Source organism: Podarcis muralis, chromosome 2, assembly GCF_964188315.1.
Source record: "Podarcis muralis chromosome 2, rPodMur119.hap1.1, whole genome shotgun sequence".
Lineage (NCBI taxonomy): Eukaryota > Metazoa > Chordata > Lepidosauria > Squamata > Lacertidae > Podarcis > Podarcis muralis.
In genome coordinates, this window is record NC_135656.1 from 42,996,401 (window position 1) to 43,016,446 (window position 20,046).

Sequence of the window (20,046 nt, forward strand, 5' to 3'; positions counted from 1 at the left end):
GTTGGCTGCAGTAGTGACACCTGATTGCCAAGGTACAACTAGGAGCACATTCTGAGTTCTTGATTGCAGCCACGTCTTTGCCTACCTCGCATCACATATGTAGGGCAGGTGGGTGTGATCTGAAGAAAGCAGCCTCACAGGCATAGTTGGATCTGTAGACTGGAGTTTCCCCCATTGCTGGCCTAAAGTCTAGGCTGTGAGCTGACAAGGTACACTGCCACTTTCTTCCCAGCCAGTGTGCTTTTGCCCTAGGACCTAGGTGAACTTTCTCTTATTCTAAATGCACTGGTGCCCATGGCAGACAAGGGCAGATGCAATTCTAACTCCACTAAATGCATCCTGGTGCTACCAGGAAGGGTGGGTTCGAGTGGCTCCCATGGTAACCTTAAAATAACGTGGACATAGTCCTTAATGTGCAAGTTTAGTGGCTGGTTCCTTACCCCGGGTTCCTGTTGAGAGATGAATCAGCTGCGCAGCTAGCTCTCCTCCAATTTGCAGTGCAAATCTTCCTGAAGGCTGTGCTGGACAAAAGGCAACAATTTCCCTTGGTTCCCAGCGTCTGAGTCACTTTCTCCGATTTGGCCCACGTCCAGGACAGAGTTGGGGAGAGGGGTGGGAGAAAGTACAGCCTGCTTCATTAATCTGTGGCTTTTAGAGATGGAGCTGCTCAGCAAATAATGCTCCTTACATTTCCTCTCCACGACTGCTGCAGGTTGTAGCTGAATTCCATTTGGCAATGCTTAGAGTCTCCTCCACCCCTTTTGCAAGTGAAGAAGCGCTTTCTCCTGTACTTTCAGCTTATGGATACTAATAGCAAGAATGTCTCCCTCCCCCTCCACCCTCCCGGGAACATTTGTTATAATCTCTTCTGAACTGTAGTGACCCTTGTATGGAGAGCTTGCTGGCAGGATCTTAGGTGGCTTGGCTGCCATCAACTTTCCTCCAAGTCCCCACTATGTTTGTAGTGCAGGATTCGCTCTTAGCTGCTTGTCCTCTGTTGTTCAGGGTGGTTTGGGCCTTCATCTGCAGTTGTGTATCTCTTCAACGCAACCTAGTTTGGCCTCCTTGTGACCTCTGTGTGCAATAGTTGGATGTCCTGGATAGCACACAGAGGGTAAGCGGACAGGGAGCTTCTATGGGAAGGACAAAGCCAGCTGGGTCAAACAGAGAGATCTCTTGTGCTTCTTTGGCCCTGAGAATGGCTAACGTGGGAACTGGCCTAGATTTGCAGAGGCTGACACCAGCAGTCAGCCACACATAGCAACTGTTCCAAGCTGACGCGGATCCCTGAAATCTGTCTCCTCCTCATAGCAGCTTTGGATTGCTCAAGTACCTGTTCTCTACAAGATTGCAACCCTTTGCTGGGGAAAAGAGGGGCCAAATATTGAGGCAAAAGCAGCCTACCCTGCAGTAGCCAAGGGAATAAAGGCTGCCTTTATTGTACTGCCTTGCAGCACATCTTCAGGGTCTCATAAACAGATTTTATGATGCTTTGACAGTATCTGCAACGGTAGGCCAGGTACAAAGATGGCTGAAACAGCACTCTGCTAGAGAGGGAAAAGAGCGCTAATGTTTTATTCGGTCATAATATGTCAGGCAGTTGCTAGACCAGATCCCGTGTAAGCACAGATAAGCAGTGAAGCCCTCCTTGCTGGATTGCTGCATTCTTTAAAAAGAACGCAAACAAGCCCTGGCAAATACCACGGTGGCAAGGAACTGGGCTGCAGCAATAATATTCCCCTGGCAGCTCCTCCTTGACCCCAAAGTGCATGAGAGCACCTTGGACTTTCCAGGCAAGAAAAAAGCAATATTTATCAGGAGTCTCTCTAGAAATAGAAGGATCCTTTCTGCCTCTGAATAGTGCCTGTTGATGTGCTGCTCTCTTCGGCAGCCCATATACTAATAGGGACTGTTGATGTTGGATGATGCACTGGGTGGGGGGGGGGGGTTGCGGATCTAGGGAAATGGGTACTCCTTAGTTTCACTTGAATCTTTTCTGATGGAAAATCTGGTTCAACTGAAAGTGTAACTTTCCATAAGCAAGCCAGAATTCTCCTGGGGAAAGTCAGAGCAAGATGAAGAAGGTGGGGGAGCTCCTGTCCTGCCTGTTTTCCAACATTTGGGAGGAAGGAAGGGCAGTTTTTTCCATTCTTTGTTGAAGTAAAAGAACTTGTGTAGAATACATTTGCATTCTCTTAATAAGCCTGGAATTCTGGAAACCAAGGTGGTGACTTGAGACTTGTTTGCTGCCATCCCATCCCTCCCTCAGACACGCACTAGATACACAATTCCTGGCAAGTCTGAGAGATTGGATATATATGCTTGACCATATTATCAAGGGGAATCATGTGAGAGGTATGAATTATAAAATTCAAGATCAAGGAATATATAGTATTCACACAGAATTCCTAAGTGCATAATTAATTTTGAAATATGGGATTATCTTAGGTGTTCAGGTCTTGTAAGAAAAGGAGCACAGTATCAGTGGAACAACAACGAAAAATTAAATATCAAGAACAAAGTCCCAAAGAATAATTTTTATTAAAACAAAACAAGCAGTATGCAAATTCATCATCCAAGCAGAAGGAGGGAAGGGATTTTGTCTTTGCTTCTAATCTGTGTTGCAGTTGGGGATGAATTGAGCAAGGGTTCTCCTGGGATGCTTTTCAGATTGTACAAAAGCTAGAATGAAAGGAAGATCTGTCAAAATGAACAGTAGAAGCCTCCTTGCCAGAGAGCAAACAACTTACAAATGCCTAAATAAATGATTGGTGTAGAGGGGAAAACAGGGTCTGGAAATCTGCCTTGTTCCTTTTTTTTTTTTTTTTGGTTCTTCCAGGAAAGTGGGGGCCAGCTATTAAAATAAAAATTACTGGGGGGTGGGGCTCCATGGTCCCATTTTCTCCCTGCACACCCTTTCCTGCTAATGGTCTATAACAGAGGTGAGGAATTCCAGCCCATGGAAATAATTAGACCACCCCTCCCAGATCTTGGAGGTTGGACCGTCAAGCCATTTCTGACAAGCTACACCCACCTTTCTCGTACCTAACTTCATATGTGACAGCAGCCACAGGAAAGTTCACACTGTAGCTGCTGCAATGAGGGCGCTCTCAGGCGAGGCCAGCACTGCAAGGCAGCAGGGCCAACACAAACTATTCATTTTCCCTTTCTCGCAAACATGCGTGTGTATCTTCCATTTATATTCTCCCCCCCCCACATTCATCCAGTTGAATCAGTGTGTGTGTCCCCCCCAATCCTATCCCACTCTCCACAGTTGCAGCATGCTAGCCACAGAGATATATCACGGTATCTGCTATATCACGCCGATGAAACATGGTGTTTCTGTCATTGCTTCCTTAGCCCAGTCAGCTTCCATACTTGATGTCAGCCCGATATAGCTGGCCGTGGGTAAAGAAATAGCTTTCTACCCTGCAGTAACAAGCACACTATGATTGTGGAGGAAGTGGAATGGGACTGGTTGGGGGTGGGGCGGGGCGTGTATTCTTGGGAATGCTGGGAGGGGGTGGATTCAGAGGCCTGCCAGACTGGATTCGGCCCCCAGGCAGGTGGTTTGCTCATGCCTGGTGTGTATGTCTAGCGTGTAGATTGTGGCTCGTGGAGAGTTTGTCTGCAGCTTGCTTACTGCATTGAAATTTGCATCCCACCTTTTCTGCCTGGCGACAGGCCTCTAAAGTGGCTGTCAGTGTGATAATCAATACATGAGAAACTTAAAAGGGTATTCTTTAAGGCAGTGGTGAATTGTGAAGGCTGGGGGTGGGGGTGGCAGATAATAGAAAATGCCCACTCCACAGGCTTTAGGCGCTGCTGCTAAGCCTCTTTCAAGGGATGCTTTTCAAAGGTTCCATGGTGACCATGACAATGAGAGTTGGGGGAGATGAGGTCATACGACAGCTAGAATTATGGACAAGATGGATGATAGGGGGAAAGTGAGGCTGCTGCCCAAAATGGCAGCCAGGCACAATGGATCTCTTCCCTTCCATAATATGTGGAAATGTAATTTTGTTCCACCTCATAACATTCTAGATTCACCTGATCAGCTGCTGCTTGGCATGGGGGATGGACACTGGAGAGAAATCCAGGACATTGTGACACCATGGCACAACTTAAGATCTATTCGATGTGCAGTTGCCGTTTCGTGGCAACAGCCACAAACTTACCCTCGCATCTTGTTTGGCCCTCTGTGCCTGTTTCGTTGCTGCTGTTGATTTTTTAAAAAAATAAATAAATTCCAGAAATCAGTACAAATAACCCCAGCATTGGAGTTTGGAGTGTTGAGAGAATCGAGGATTATTTGTGTAGGAGTAGGGAGCTTGCAGCATTTAGAATTGCTGCTTGATAGCCTTGGAAATCTAGGGCTTTCCTAACTGCAGCAAGAGCATTGCCTCGTCCTGCTGCTGCTGCTTCTCCACACACCCCCTGCCCGCTTCCAAATGCTGAGTGCAGAAATCCTGGCAGTAAAGTTAACATCTTTGTGCCCGTTGCTCGTGGCTTTGTGTGGGCTCTTTGCCAAGCTGCATGAATTATTTATTGCACTGCTGCATCGGCAGCTGGTTAATGCCCGGTGGGGTATATTATAAAACTGCCAGTGCCTTAGTGCCTGGGGATCTCAGATATGCATAGTGGGTAGTGCAGGATAGAATCTGCTCCCCTCATTTCGAACTCTGCTCCACTCCATGAAACAACGAAGAACAAAATCCTCTGGTTTCCATGACCTCGAATTGAAGCACTGTTGTTGTGACAAGTGATGCTTGTGATTAGATTTTAAATGTCCACAAAGCTTGAAGTTCTGAAGGCCCAATCTTTCCTCCCTAGGGAAACAAAGTAAATAATATTTTGGAGAAAAGCAAAAGAAATACAGTACTTCCTTTTCAAACTTAATCTCATTTTACTGCTTTAATAACGTAAAGTGTATCATTTATGACCTAAGCCAGGAAGAGTTAGAGTGTATTTTTTTGGCATATTTATAAAATTTAAAAGTGAATGTGTTGATTTTGTATGTGCAAAAATTGCAAAATTGCCCAGTTGTAGCTCATTTCCTTCTTTGGATCTTGGATAAGTTGTCACCCAAAATTTCACTTTCCCCTCTGATGCTTTGGCACTCATGCCAGAACTCCTGCAGTTTCAGCCCCATCTTCTGACTCTTTCTCTTACCCTCCAACATGACAGGGTAACATGCTGCTCCTTTCACAGTCTTGCATCAGGATGTCTTTTCACAGATATTTGAGGGGAGACATGGAAAGTCTGGCCACAAGGGTAGAGCCAGGTCAAAAGGACAGCAGAAACAGGATATTGTTTCTCACATCACCAAATTAGACTAAAGGTCACCAAAAGAAGGCGAGCAGCAATTCCCAAGTACTGTAATGAAGATCCTGTGTGTTCCTCTCCTGAAGATGGCAGCACTCACCAGGTGAAAAATGCATCTTGGGTTTGAGTGTTCTATATGTCATAATTATTATTCTCTAGTGCTGTAGGTTATCTTACAAAAAAAATTAAAAATAACAGCATTTCATTCATTCTAAAAAAGGAATGTTTTACAGTGTTTCCCAAAATTTCATTTTCCCCCCTGTTGGACGATTTGAGATGGTGTAGTAGCCAACTATTGTGGTCACTGAGGTTTTGCCTCAGAAGCAAAGAATAAATATGCATCCCTTTTGTACTCACTGTCTGTCATTGAGCTTTTACTGAGGGGCAGCATCAGGCTGTGTTGGTGTGTGTTTGAACCACCCCTTCCTCTTCCCCCCTTTTGTACAGATCTCTTGGCCATAGTACTCCTTGCTCTGGTAATTTCCAGATTGGATTGCTGTAATATGCTTTATGTGGGCTGCCCTTGAAGACAACTCAGAAACTTCAACTGGTCCACAATGCAGTGGCCAGATTGCTGGCTGGGTTTGCCTTTAGAATAACTATAACCCTGTTCTAAAACAGTTGCATTGGCTTCCAGTTCATTTCCAGGCCCAACGTGCTCAGGATAGTAGTTTTTCAAACCTTAAATAACTTGGGTCCCAAATACCTGCAAGATTGTGTTCTTCCCTACAGACCCTCCCAGGTGACCTTGATAGTTCCACCTCCCTCAGAGGTTTGTGGGGGCAGGAAAGGGCATTCACTGTGGCAGCCCCTAAGTTGTGGGGTTCCTTCTCTACAGATGTGTGTCTGGCTTCTTCACTATATGGTTTTCAGCAAATTCTGAAGAGGCATAGGGAGATTCCTATGATGCTAGGTTGGAGAGAACGTGATGTGTTTGTGCTCAGATTAAGCTTCACTTAAGTGCCCTTTTTGGCATGTTAGGATCTGATTTCCTTGTAGTCTTAGCAGCAGTTGTGGCCATTCCCATTTATGTTACTGAAGCGGGTGGTGGCAGGTATTTTGAGCTGGCATGACATAAGTTAGCACATTGACCTTCGCACGGGTGCAGATGCAAATCATTGCAGTCACATTGCCTATGGTGCTGGTGCAGTTTTAAATCTATAAATCTAGATCAAAGGCAACTCCCCTGCCTGCCCCCACCGTACAGATATTCTCTTGCAAATTTAAAACTGATTCTGATCTTAGATGACCTGCAAAGAGAGGAGGCGAGAAATTGAGAAAACCAAGGAGGCATCTGGGCATGCATTCAAGAGATTTAGAGAGAGGCCTAGCTGAGCTTACTCCTTTACAGAGAACTCTTGCATTGTGTTCGTTGTGAGGCGTTTATGTAACAGAATACATGAGCTCAGGTCATGCTTGAGTTTCTGTAGTCCCTGCTTTCAGGAAGCTGACTACAATTGTGAGCGGGGTGGAGAAAAGGAGCCAGAGCCAGTGTTTGTAGGAAGGCTTCTTGTTGACACTTTATTTTGGTGGTGAGGATGTTGCTGCCTCTGTGTGGTCCAGGCCTGCCTTCGTCTTGGAGCTCACAACACAAGGTTGGTAGAGACTGGCTGTTTGCGTTCTGAAATCTCAACCCTCATTGTGTTTAAAAATTAAAAGCCCAGTATATCCTGTCATTGCCTTTCCGGATCAATAGCAGCAGCAAAGGTGTCTGAATTGTATCTGCTAAAGTCGTGCTAGTTCCAACCGGTACTAGTGGTAGTCTATTTCTGACCCCACAGTATGGAGGACAGAGCTGGGGGAGGCTAGCCTTGTGGCTGGAGAATAATCAGCAAAAATGTAACATACTAGGAACAGATGTTTTTGCCTGAGGGAACTTTGGTTGCATCCTGGTTAAGAAATGGCCAGTTTCCAGAGGGAAACTGCTGACACACATCATTTTTTCTTCTTGTCCCTGCTCCAATTAAGGAATAACTTCTGTAATCCTTTGGAATGCCTCTTCTCTCTGTATACTGCATGAGACCTGAGCAGGTTCCCAGTGACTGCTTGGTTACAGGCTCCTTACGCATTCAGTCGCTGAGATTTGTCTAGGAGGGTGCTGGATGTCGCTGAAAGTGTGTGCACTTCAGGCAGCTGGATACTTTTGCTGTGTCAAGGTCACATGGTCAATTCCTATGGGGCCTTTAGATTGTTCAGCAGTTCTTGACTCCCTAAAGACCTGGTGACACATGTAGAGCCTGAACTTTGAATTACTTTGCAGAAGAGAGAGAGAGAGAGAGAGAGAGAGAGAGAGAGAGAGAGAGAGAGTATGCATGTGCACACAGAGACACACACACACAGTTTTACTTAGGTCCTAGCAAATTTATGTGCAGAGAATTGTAAGACTCCTTAGTCCTCCAGAGTTGTTCCTGAGAAAGTAGGGCACTGGATTAGAACTCTGGAGGCCTTCCTTCCTTTCCAGCTGCTACTCTTTTGCTGTGCTGGGTAATGAAAAACCAAGTTTCTGCCTAGTTCTAAGCCATCAGACAGACACTATGGAATATCACTCCTTTTTCATGGGGAGGGACATGGTTTCAATAATGAATTAGACTCTGGAGTGCAGCATAGCTTAAGGGGGTGATTAATTGATGTAAACTAGCACATTCTGGTTTCTATGACTCGTCAAAGAACCCTAAATAATTATGGCTTAAATTGAAGGTTCCAGTTATGTCATCAGTTGATCAACTCCAGAGAGCAGGAGTTTAAATGGACTTGGATTAAATTCCAGACATGGATGTTTGGCTTGCTCACACTCGGACCAGAGCACAGAAGGTCTGCTTTCAGGAGACCAAAAATAACACACGAGTTTTGCTTAGATTGTACTGCGGTTAAGAACACCCTCTAATCCTCTGTCAGGTTACTTTTGAGCACTACCATAAAACACCCAGCACTAACTGTGTTGAGTCCAAGTTGCATGTTACATTTCAAAGCCATGGGGTCATTCTTGCAAGTGGTCCCATGCCTTGATGATAACAATGGGGAAGATGCAATCCACGTGCATGGGATCCAGACAGCGGCCCAATTCATGAGCATGATCCTCTTGACCGGAAAGCATCATAACAAGGCAGGGCTGACACCTGTGCTGCCTCCATGTTCTCGGAGCAGCTTGGTGCACACATTTCGGCCTGAAGCCATCTGGGCTGTGTTACTGAGCTCCCATTGTGTTTCTTGACTTGGGATGAAGTGAATGGCTACATTGTGATGTCCAGGTTCTCAGCTGTTGTGTTGCTCAGGCCAAGGGGGATCAGTGTCTGCCAGATGGAGGGGTGAGTGGGTGGGGACAGTGCTCTTGGAGGAGTCAGGAAGTCCAGCAAAACCCTGCTGTGCTACATTAAGGAGTGCTCCACTGAGTGTTCAGCATGGACTTTGAACTTGGCACCATGGACTTAAATCCAGGCTGTTCCTCAAGCAACAACATAGAAGCCTGTTTCTAATAATATGGGTCTTTATTATCAGCTGTGTGTGTGTGTGTGGTGTGCCTGCATTTCCTGTGGTATTGTGGGAAGCCTGGTATGAGGGCCCATGAGAACATAAGCATAGTGGTCCTAGCATAGGGGCTAGTGATATTCTGAGGGTACTCCATCATGTGAGGCTTAAGGAGGAACTGGCTCAGAATCTGTGGGTCACATGAGGCTTCTTCTCACTCTAGCCATGCTCAGAATCATTGGAGCAGGCAGACAGGGTCACTCAGGTTCCGTTTTGATTTCTGGCTCTGGCAGCACTCAGTGTTTACAAAGAGCCAGATGCGAGATGGAGCAACTGGGGGGTGGGGGTCTGGCCATAGGAAAGACGTGCAGAAGGAATCCCATCTTCTGCCTGGCCTGCAGAGGAAAAAAACAGGTTACATTGGGGAGAAAAGACTTGTTCTAAAACTCCAAGGTCTGCCTACCAAGGGTGCAGAATTAACCCTGGAGCGCAAGGGCTTGCTGCCCTCCCTTCGTATCAGCAGCACACGCCATTCTACATTCCTGTGCCCTGTAGCAATGTCTGCTTGGGCTCCTGGCCCTGTTCCCATTGTGCAGTGGTGAGTCTGTTGCTTGGAAAGAGCCGGGGCTTGCAAGCCAGGATATCTTGGTTTTGTTTTTAGAAGAGGAATACATAGGGGAGGCAGCGCTGCCCAAGCATTAGAGCAAGGAAGTAGTGAAAGATTAGAAATTGCTATCTGAACATTTGCCCCTCGCCCTCCAGTTCTGGTATATGAAAGCTATAGGCAGCCTCTTTGATCTCGTGTCCTCAAAAAGGAAGGCTAGAGAAGGATTCTTTTGTGTGCCAGCTGGCTGGCTTGTCTCCGGCCTTTGGGCATTCTTAGAGCTATTGTGTGGAAGATAGTTGCTTTCCTTTTATAGCTGTTTGCTGGTCCCAGAGGGGAAAGTCCTAGCGTAGAGCAAATCTGGGAGCAATTGTGATTTCATAGAATTGTAGAGTTGGAAGGGACCCTGAGGGTCATCTATTCTTAAGGCTGTTTTTATATAGAGATTGTGGGTCCTGTTATTGACTCGAGAGTTGATACATGAAATATTTCCCCCCACAAATCTGTGCCAAAGATTATTCCCCCCCCCCAAGCTTTCCTGTAGTACATTAATTTGGTTGAGAGGACTACAGTCCATACACATTTATACTAAGCCTCTGCAGAATTCAGTGCAAAATCCATAAAGCAATCTTTTGGGAAATGGGTGCAAGATGTTGGGGAGATGGTTCGTTTGATTTCACGGGCACCCCTGTATTCCAGTACAGAGCTGCTTGCTCTCAATCCAAGGCATATGAAAGAGCACGTAGGATAGTGATGAGTGTTGTGCCCTCTGTCCTTACAGTATAATACTTGCCCCAGTCATGCTACTACTCCAGTGCTGGCTAGAGAAGTCTCCTCTCCCTGGTGTTGACCTTTGCATCGCTGGGGCTGCTGCACTGTGTTAGGGTCAGCGCTGACTTCTGTGAAGGAAGCGGGTGAGTCAGCAGCTCCATTTCCTGCATTGCGTCAGGAGGTGTCCAGAACAAGTACGGAGGCTCTCTGGGCTGTGACCTGGCCTGATTCCAACCCACAGCTGAGTGAACTGGCTCTGCACACATGCTCCAGGCTGCAAGAAGGCAGAGCTGCAAGTGTAGGTTCAGTGAGGCCCGTTGGTCAAGCCAAACTGCTGGGTTCATTCCCACATCTCCGCAAGACAGTTGACTCTGTAGGAACTTTGTTATACATCTGCCTCTCAGAGAAAGAACTCTTGGCTGGTCTTTGACTCTCAAAGCGGCTTTTTCTTAGAGCTCCTTGCTTGCTTCACTTATAGCCCACACTGCAGATTTTCTGGGCAAATTATTGCAGCCACTTCTCTGGCTGCTACAGCCAAGACTGCTGTAAACTCACAACCAGACTACATGTACAGTGGTACCTCAGGTTAAGAACTTAATTAGTTCTGGAGGTCCGCTCTTAACCTGAAACTGTTCTTAACCTGAGGTACCACTTTAGCTAATGGGGCCTCCCACCGCCGCGCCACTGCCGCACGATTTCTGTTCTCATCCTGAAGCAAAGTTCTTAACCTGAGGTACTATTTCTGGGTTAGCGGAATCTGTAACCTGAAGCGTCTATAACCTGAAGCATCTGTAACCCGAGGTACCACTGTAATGTTCAGTTAAAATGTGTGTTTTAATTATGCTTCTGTTACTTAAAGCGGCCATGTGGGTCCCTGATCCTGAATGTCCTTCTGGTCTAGATCAGGACCCTGCACCGATTTCTTGCTGCATCTGCTCCCACCGTCCCAACTGCTACTTGCCTGCACACTGTACAAATAATAGCTGGGAGGGGGGAAGACTTTTAGCAGGCACCTGGTGCAGCAGCCCCAGTCTGGATTGGGAACACCTTATGCATCAGGCTATCACACAGCTCCTTTTCCTTTGAAGTTACAGTGCCCAGTGTGAGTAATGTAGATTTGCATTATAGCTGCTCTGATGCAAAAATAACTACTACTACTTTTTTGGCATGTATGAGTTTACAGCAGATCTGGTCAGCTTTGTGCAGAAGGCATTAGTCTTTGCTACTGAGTGTCTTCTGTTATCAAAAATGCCAATTTCTTTCTCTGTCTTCAATCCATAACTTTAGTAGTAGTTTTCAACACATTAAAAGGATATTTCAGATCCTTCTCTAAGTGACATTTTGCTTTCCCCATATTTATTTACCTTTTTAATTTATATAGCTGCCCCATAGCAGAAGTACTGTAGGAAGCCAATGTGGTGTAGTGGTTTGAGTGTTAGACGAGAACCTGGGAGATCAGGGTTCAAATCCCCATTCATTCGCCATCATCATAATTTATTACGGTCAAAGGCCAGCTCTAAAAGCACAACTGGGACAGCTTTCACAGGAATAAAATATACATGTAAAGCAGTGTACAACAACAGCTTAAAGATTAAAATCATTCATGAAACTCACTGGGTGACCTTGGGCCAGTCACAACCTCCTAGCCAACCTCACAGGGTCAATATAGGGATTAACTGAGATGGGGAGTGAACCATGTACTCCTTGGGGGGAAAGGTGGGATATAAATGCAATAAATAAGCAAAATGTTCCTGGTGCCTGGGTAATTTTAAACACTGCTTTTTACTTCACCCTGGTTTTTCTGTTTGAAAATTATTTTAACCAATTTTTATATTGTTGGCAGTATGCAACTAAGTTCAAAGCAGAGTAGACCACTGAAATTAAGGAACCTAAGTTAGGACATTTTTATTTATTTAGATTAGTATCTTGTTTTTCCACTAGATGGTATTTGAAGCGCCTTACAGTAAACGTGCAATTTTGAAAAGGGATTCACCACTGATAGAAAAACTTTGGTTTTTCCTATTCCTTCATGCTGACAGTTTTTTAAAAAAATCAGTGGGGGGTGGTGGGACTAAAATGTGCTCTTGCAAATTCTGAGCTAGATACCATTGTGTTGAAGGTTGAAATTGGGAAGCTGAAAGCTTCAAATGACAAAAAGGCACATGTGCAGTTAATGTAACTTGAGAAAGAGAGTGAAAAATGGGAATATGCTTTCTAGTCCATTGTTGCTAAAATGAGGCAGCATGAAAAGGCTACAAATAATCAGGGCACAAAATGTCCCATTTTTAAAAAATAAAAAATGACAAAGGGAGGATTGTGCTGGATCCTGGGAGAGAAGGAATACTTCAGAGAAAGTCTTCCTTTTTCTTTCATTTTTTGTAATGTCAAGGGCAAATGCCTCAGTAGTGCATAGCTCTGACAACGGGATCTGTGCTGCTCTTGCAAAACTGTTCCGCAATTTGCCTGCTCAGTGTAAGGATCCAACTGCTGTAGATCCTGTAGCAGTGTGTTTGTCTTGTCTTGTGCTAATTAAGAAGAGAGAGAGAGAGAGAGAGAGAGAGAGAGAGAGAGAGAGAGGTGCTTTTCTGCCATTGGTCACTGTTGTGTGGATGGTTGCATGGCGTTTACTATCTTACAGTAGCATTGCTGATAGAAAGATTACCGCATTTGTCTTCACTTCTGCTTTCTGCCACACAGGGGACCTGTGTTTTCAAGTCTGTGTTGGACACAGTTCCAAATAACTACCTAGATTTTATATTGCCAAAATAAGGAGAAATTGCTAGTGGTTGGTCAGTTGGCTGGTTGTCCTAATAAGCCTGTGGTGCATCCTTAAATTCTTTTGCACCCAGCTAAGTCTATAATAAAGTCTGCCAACCCCATTCTGCATTAAGGCTTACAAACTGTGAACTTTTGAGCTCCAAAATAATGCCTAGCTTTCTCTCCCTCCCTCCCTCCTCTGCCCTGCATTTTGCTTGAACATCCAGCCAGAAGCAGAGTTCTAGACGACTTGAAAGCTTGCTTGCTGTTTCGTGGTATTTTACCTCATAAAAGTATCGCCCTACTGCAGTTCTGGGGATTTCCTGGCCCTCTAGAAAGTTCACTCTGAAGGGAAGGCAAGTGGCAACGGAGCAGGGGAACATGTAGGCCCCACCATTGCTCCCTTCAGCCGTGGCCTGTGTTCCGGTATTGCCAGCGAATACAGGAACTCTGTTAGGAAGTGGTTTGTTTGCTCACAGGCTGGAAGAGCCGTTTGAATCAACAGGCAGGAAATGAGGGTGTAGCCAGCGCACAGTTCGAAGCAGACGGGCGGCCTGGTGTGCCTCTCCTGGGGCCGGGATGTCTCTTTCGGAGCCGGACACAAACTCTGAGCATGACCAAGAGGTACAGTCGTTTGAAAGGGGGTGGTATCAGGATACTTCCTCCCCCCCTTTTTTTAATGATAACCAAACAACTGGGGAGTGTAGAAATCAGTAGGCCAGTATCAGTACGAGGGAGCAGGAATCCTAGTCTAAGATGCGGGAGTACTGCGTGTGTTGTGAAAGTGGCTTGGGAACTGCACTGCCTTATCTACAAGTGGCTCTGCATGTTACAATATACCCTGATGTTCATCTGTGTGTGCATTTGCTGCTCTGCACATCAGAGAAACGGACATGAAAGGCAAAAAAGCACAATGGGGTACAAGTAGCAGGAAGTGTTAACATTTGTGGGGCATCTGTGGGCAGTGTGCCTCGGTCTGGAACACATAGACACATGTGAGAGCAGCAGAATATGTGTTTGAGGAATAAATGTTATCTTTCACGCGTTGGAGAAAAGAGGGACTGTAGTACTTACAGTGGTACCTCGGGTTACAGACGCTTCAGGTTACAGACTCCACTAACCCAGAAATAGTACCTCAGGTTAAGAACTTTGCTTCAGGATGAGAACAGAAATTGCGCGGTGGCGGCAGCAGGAGGCCCCATTAGCTAAAGTGGTGCTTCAGGCTAAGAACAGTTTCAGGTTAAGAACGGACCTCCGGAACGAATTAAGTTTTTAACCCGAGGTACCACTGTACTCTACTGAACAAGGTGTCTGAGACGAAGAGCAACAGATATATAATATTTTGTGTGTAAAAGGGGGGGGGGCAGGGGGCATGTAAATATTAGGGAAGACCATAACATATCTATAGGTTTGGCCGATGAGTTATCACTGCATATACTGGCTATCATGTGCCTAACACATTTAATGCCAGGCTTCATTGAGTAGATACAAGCAGCTCCTTGCAATGCTTTGAAATGACTTTGTGTCCTGCTCAGAATTCCTTATTCCCTACCCCAATATATTCACTTCAGTCCAATATTCTGGCCACATCCTTGTGCTAGGACGGATAGCTTACTGGAAGTATATTGCCCCCACCCACCCCCAGCAGTTCTTCTGCTTATGTGCAGACTCCACAGGCTCTGTGCATTGTTCATAGGGTAGCAAGGGAAGTTGTTAAATGAGTGTCGTTCTGTGTTGTACTCCCCCAGGCCATTTGTTTAATTCCTTCCAGTAAGCCTGTGAGGTCTGTTTCCTTACTAGAACTACAATGTGCCAAGTTCCCACCTGGGCATGTATCCTGTAGCTGGAGCACCACAGCAGGGTCAGCCTCTGACTCAGACAGCCTAGATTGAAGGTAGTGCCAGAAAGAATTTGCCAGCGCATTCCAAGTTGGCACCACTCAAACTGTTGTTACTGAGAAAGTGCTTCTAATTTAGCTCAACCTCTTAGTCTCCACCCCCCACCTACAGAAGCCAAGCTTTAAATGCACACAGCTTCATTTTTGTGCATATCCTTCACCTGTTGACTGTGTATCTATCCTTTCCCCTTCTATAATTATGCTCCCAATCTGTCATAGCTAAGATTGCAGTGTTTCGGGGCATGGACCTGCCTTCTTATGCTTATGTTACTTATTCCTGCGAAGCACCATGTGTGTTGATGGCACAATAGAATAATCTTAATTTGCAAAAGGCTTCACAATCCTTATCTCATTTTTTTTTTTTACCCTTACGACTTATCACAAATTTATACACATTTTACAGACACACTTGCACATGGACATGACTGAGGGTTTTCACCTCAGGACAAAAGCCCTCACTAGGACTTGACACATTTAGACTTCAACTCTAAGCACACATACAGTACGTCAAAGTGATGCCGTTAGGATTGGACTGGAGCTGCCTAAGGAGCTTAATGGTGCTACACAGCAAAGAAATGGATGCTCTCTTTCCTCCAATGGACAGATGGTGGAAGCATGAAGATCCTTTTGCAGTTCCATCCAAGGAGAGGCACCATTCTGGACCGCTAAGTTTTCATTACTGTCCTGCATATTGGCGCAGTCCACTAATGGCAAGCACAGTTCTGGGAATAATTTTAAGAGCCGAAGGTTTGAGAACTATATCTATTGTCCTTATTAGTAAAAGGAACCTACCGTCGTAAGAGAATTCAGCCTTCATAGTGCTGAAAGCAAAGGAACAGGGCAGTAATGGTCTGCTTGAACTTCCTAAAGAGCTCCGCATAATCCAGCCTAGTGTTGGTTATGCAGTGGTTTGAGCAAGGTGTGTGTGAGAGGAGTCAGGGGGCTTTGTTTTGCTTTTTTCTAGTTGGGGCAGGGGAAGAAGCTGTTTGCCTGAATCTGAAATTATGGACTCTTAGGCAGTTCTAAGGAGACAGCACAATCCAGAATGGGAGAGGTTGCACCCAGGACTGCTGGGTTCTTGGACCATTTATCATTCCTATTTCGGTGGCAGACAGTCTATTGCTGTAATGCTTCCCTCCATCTCTTTCGCCTGCTTCCTCACTCCAGTTATGCATGGTTTCTTTTCTCTCTTTATAGTAGCATTTCCGTGAAATGTCTAGCAACATGAGAACATTTTTAGTGCTAGCTGGGTGCTGCTTTAGCTAACGTCCTGGGCTCAGTTGAGCGGCAGGGCAGTATATAAATAAAACTTTCATTAATAATATAATTATAATAAAAATAACACGTACCTAGTGCTCACAAACATTAGCAATAATTCCTTGAGCAACCTTGTAAAGTAGGTCGATGTTATTTATCTATATTTGCAGTTTGGTGACTAAGAGAGAGAAGGGTGACTTGGCCAAGGCTACGAAGGGGGCGGCAGGGTGGATTGACTTTAAATTGTGCCAACTTAAATAATGGATTTTAAACCACCTAGAAAGACCATTTTTAAAATATTGATTTTTTTACATTTCAAGAAGTTGAACCATTTACATACTAATAAATTTCTGCAACAATGAAACATAATGGTTTGCTTCTAATTAGAACCTTTATACAGCCTAGTAGCATAATCTGCATTTTGTTGTCATTGATTGTGTGTCCTACCTGCACAGCAAAATCATATCTGCTTAGAACCAGACCTTCTGCCTAGCTCTGTGGATGTATGCAAGGAAATTATGGGCAACATGCATGGGATTGGGCTGTAAGTGTACTTCCATTTGCACAAAATTATGTTTCCCTGTTAAAGGGAAAGTCACTGTGTATGTTGCTTCATTTATATGAACATTTGTGACTAAGTTGAGTTCTGAACAGATTGCAGAATCTAGGTACTTGGAAGGCATAAAGTAGGAGTATAAGATTCCCCATATGGAAAATGGATAACAGATAGGCTACTTACAAGGATTTTCTGAAGTTTAAAGAGAGTTTAAAGTTTAAAGTTTGAAAAGAGATGAGGTATCAGATTATACTATAGATTGGTTTCGGTACTTCCAGGTGAAAGAGTTATTTTTAAAAGGTTTAAAAAAGTTTTAAAAGTTTTTTAAGTCTGAGGATAAGAGATAATGATGAGTATTGTATGGTGTATATATAAGTTGTATAAACGCGCGTATATATATATATATATATATATATATATATATATATCACCCATATAGGCTCTGTGGATGATTCTAGTGATATTCAGAATAGCACCCATTGAATCATAGTGCTAACCTGATTCCAGTGCCTGTAAACAACTCATTGCTATGTTTTCCCTTGCAGAGTGATCCAGGCAACTGGTCAGTGCTGGAGCAGCTGGGCCTGGACCAGAGCTCAGATTTCTCAGACACCAGTGTACAGCAGAAGCTGGATGAAGAAAAGGAGAAGATTAAGCGTGAGATTCGAAAAGAGCTGAAGATAAAGGAGGGAGCAGAAAACTTGCGCAAGGCAACCACAGACCGTAAGAACCTCTCCAATGTGGACAACTTGCTCAAGAGTTCCAACCGCAAGCTGGAGGCCCTGCACCACCAACTGCAGGATCTCAATGCACATATTGTTGTCAAAGACCCTGAAGAGTTGGGGGGTAAGTGTGTGCAATGGATGGGTGGGAAGTCAAGGGTCAGGTGCTATGGGGGAGCCAAAAAGCAAGCAGAGATTTAGGGCAAGGATGGGTAGGAACTGATGAGAGGGTGCACAAGCTTTAGGTATTGGTGGATTTAAGTCTGTCTCTGGCTTCCTGACGATTTCAGCTGGCAAGAGTTTAAAGAACTACAGAGAGGGTTGTTAAATTGTGTTGTTGAGCTTCCCTTGATCAAGACATATCAAATCTTTTAAACACCTCTCATGGTGAGCAAATCCGTGACTTTACTGGGCGATGTGTGCACTTTCCCCTAGTTTGGTGAGAGACATTTAAAAGGAAATGGCTGGTTTAGCGAAAGCTGTCCATAGCTAAGTTAAAGAAGTCACTCATATAAAACAGGACTGGCAGCATCTACTTGCACTTCAGGAGAATTTTGTGACATATAGAATAGGATAACCCATCCTGAATGCAAATTAAGAACCGATCTTCCAGCAGGCTTCTGTACTGGGAATAAGGGCATTTATTCTTAGAATTATTTCAGTATCAATACATGGGAAAGCAATTTTTAAAAAGCTTTTATAAAAATGTGGGAACTGCTTTAAAGTGTGAAAAGTGTCTCTCTTATCCCAGGGTACATTCTTCCAGAGTGTGCAGCATCTTATATTGACTATTCTTCGAATGTTTTAAGACACTATCAAATTCTGCAAAAATGGGTTGCCCCTTCAAACAGTATAGATTGAGGCATGTATTGCTGAGTCAGGAGTTGTATCCCTCTCCTTTTATTATGCAAGAATCATTATAACATGACAATTTTAATTTGTTTTGATGAAGATGACTGTTAGCCTCTTTGAGTATGTTATAGAATAACAAGCTATACAGTGGTACCTCGCAAGACGAATGCCTCGCAAGACGAAAAACTCGCAAGTCGAAAGGGTTTTTGGTTTTTTTAGTTGCTTCACAAGACGAATTTCCCTATGGGCTTGCTTTGCAAGACGAAAACGTCTTACAAGTTTGTTTCCTTTTTCTTAAAACCGTTAATACCCAGGGTGCATTTCTTGAAGAGGTGCAGTTGCACGCGGTGTGGTAGCCTTTTTTTGAGGTTTTTGAAGACTTTGGTGATTTTTGAAGCTTTTCCAAAACTTCTTTTGAAACCATGCTTCGCAAGACGAAAAATTCGCAAGACGAAAAAACTCGCAGAACGAATTAATTTCGTCTTGCGCGGCACCACTGTACCTGCCATTTATTATTAAGTAATAATAACCATTCAGATTAGTCTTACTTCAACTACTATTTTTGAAAACTTGCACATTGCACCTGCATTTTGTTTTGGGGAAAAGTTCAGAATATAGAAGATAAAATATAGAAGTGAGTATTAATAATTCAGTTAGCTTCATATTTGGCATTGGAGAAACACAGCTTTCCATATGTTGCTACCTGCAGTTCTTGAATGTTCATAAAACCATCAACAAAGCTGTGAAACTGTGTATTTGTGGTGTGTGTGTGTGTGTGTGTGTGTGTGTGTGAGAGAGAGAGAGAGAGAGAGAGAGAGAGAGAGAGAGAGAGAGAGAGAGAAATAAAAAGAAAGAAAGAAAGAACTCACTTGAGCTGCCAGGCATTGTTTGTTTAAAAACTGTTCCATATAGATCCACACCCTAGCCTGTTGGCACCTTTGTATGGTAGAGGAAACTTTACACTTTGCCAATCCTGTTTGTATGCTCCTCCCTACCTGGCTGTTCCCAGGCCCTTTTTCCTAATAAGCAGCGGCTATGCCAGTCTCCAGATGTGGACGGTCACTAACAGAGCAGAAACTTGGCAACTGGCCTGCGTGTGTGGAAGGAGGCATTGGGGAATAAGCAGCAGCAGGGAGAGGAACATCCCCAAACTCCTCCGTATGAAGTAATCGAAAAAAGGCACAGTGGAGCCCATGGAGCACATAGGCAGAACCTTAAAATGTCAAGGCTCCACTTCCATTCCAGAATAGCTTGTTACAACGATGGGGCTGCACCTTATGGAGAGGCAGCGGCCTGTGACTTTGAAAAGAGGAAGCGGTTGCTGTTGTACCTGACTCCACTGTCAAGCACAGGCCACAAAAATGGGGAGGAGGGGGGAGAGCCTGCTTATATATATATAACTGGGCTAGAAAGCCTGCAGGGCTTGGGTGTGGCTGTTTCCTTTTTGCTTGGAGAACCTAGGCTCAGAGCCCCCTGCAAACCAGAGGTCAGAAAGGATAAGAGTTCTGGATGGGCCGCTGTCTAAGCCTGTCCTCATTCAGCCTGTGGGCTGTGATGTGGTGTTGCTGACAACACTGCAAGTGTTCTTTCTAACCCAAGTGCTTTGTAAATCTAGGATTTACTCAGTGGTGTACTGGCTTAGAAGATCTGAGCTGCTCTCTCTTTTTCTAAAAAGGATTCATTCCAGTTGGCTTGCTTTAGACTACATTGCACAGCAGTGAATACCAAGCAGTTCTGGCAGCCTTTCTCAAGAACAGGCCCCCAATCTTATAGTCCATTCTTTGTCTCTGGGAGAGAGAGAAAAGCGCTAAACGGGAGTGCTGGGACCGCACCATTGCCT

At 44.7% G+C, this 20,046-nt stretch overlaps 1 protein-coding gene across 6 annotated transcripts in view; it reads left to right on the plus strand.

The window, feature by feature from the left end:
* The window catches only part of PKN1 (protein kinase N1), a 60,075-nt gene that overhangs the window by 15,672 nt on the left and 24,357 nt on the right, over positions 1–20,046 (plus strand). For 2 of the 6 annotated variants that reach the window (XM_028717283.2, XM_028717285.2), the window contains exons 1-2: positions 6,849–6,920; positions 17,178–17,478. In XM_028717283.2, the coding sequence (XP_028573116.2) occupies positions 6,864–6,920; positions 17,178–17,478 (358 nt within the window). In that variant the 5' untranslated portion in view covers positions 6,849–6,863. Of the gene's footprint in view, positions 1–6,848; positions 6,921–13,409; positions 13,547–16,566; positions 16,621–17,177; positions 17,479–20,046 lie in introns of those variants that run through there. The other 4 variants (XM_028717287.2, XM_028717286.2, XM_028717288.2 and 1 more) reach the window with 4 other exon arrangements.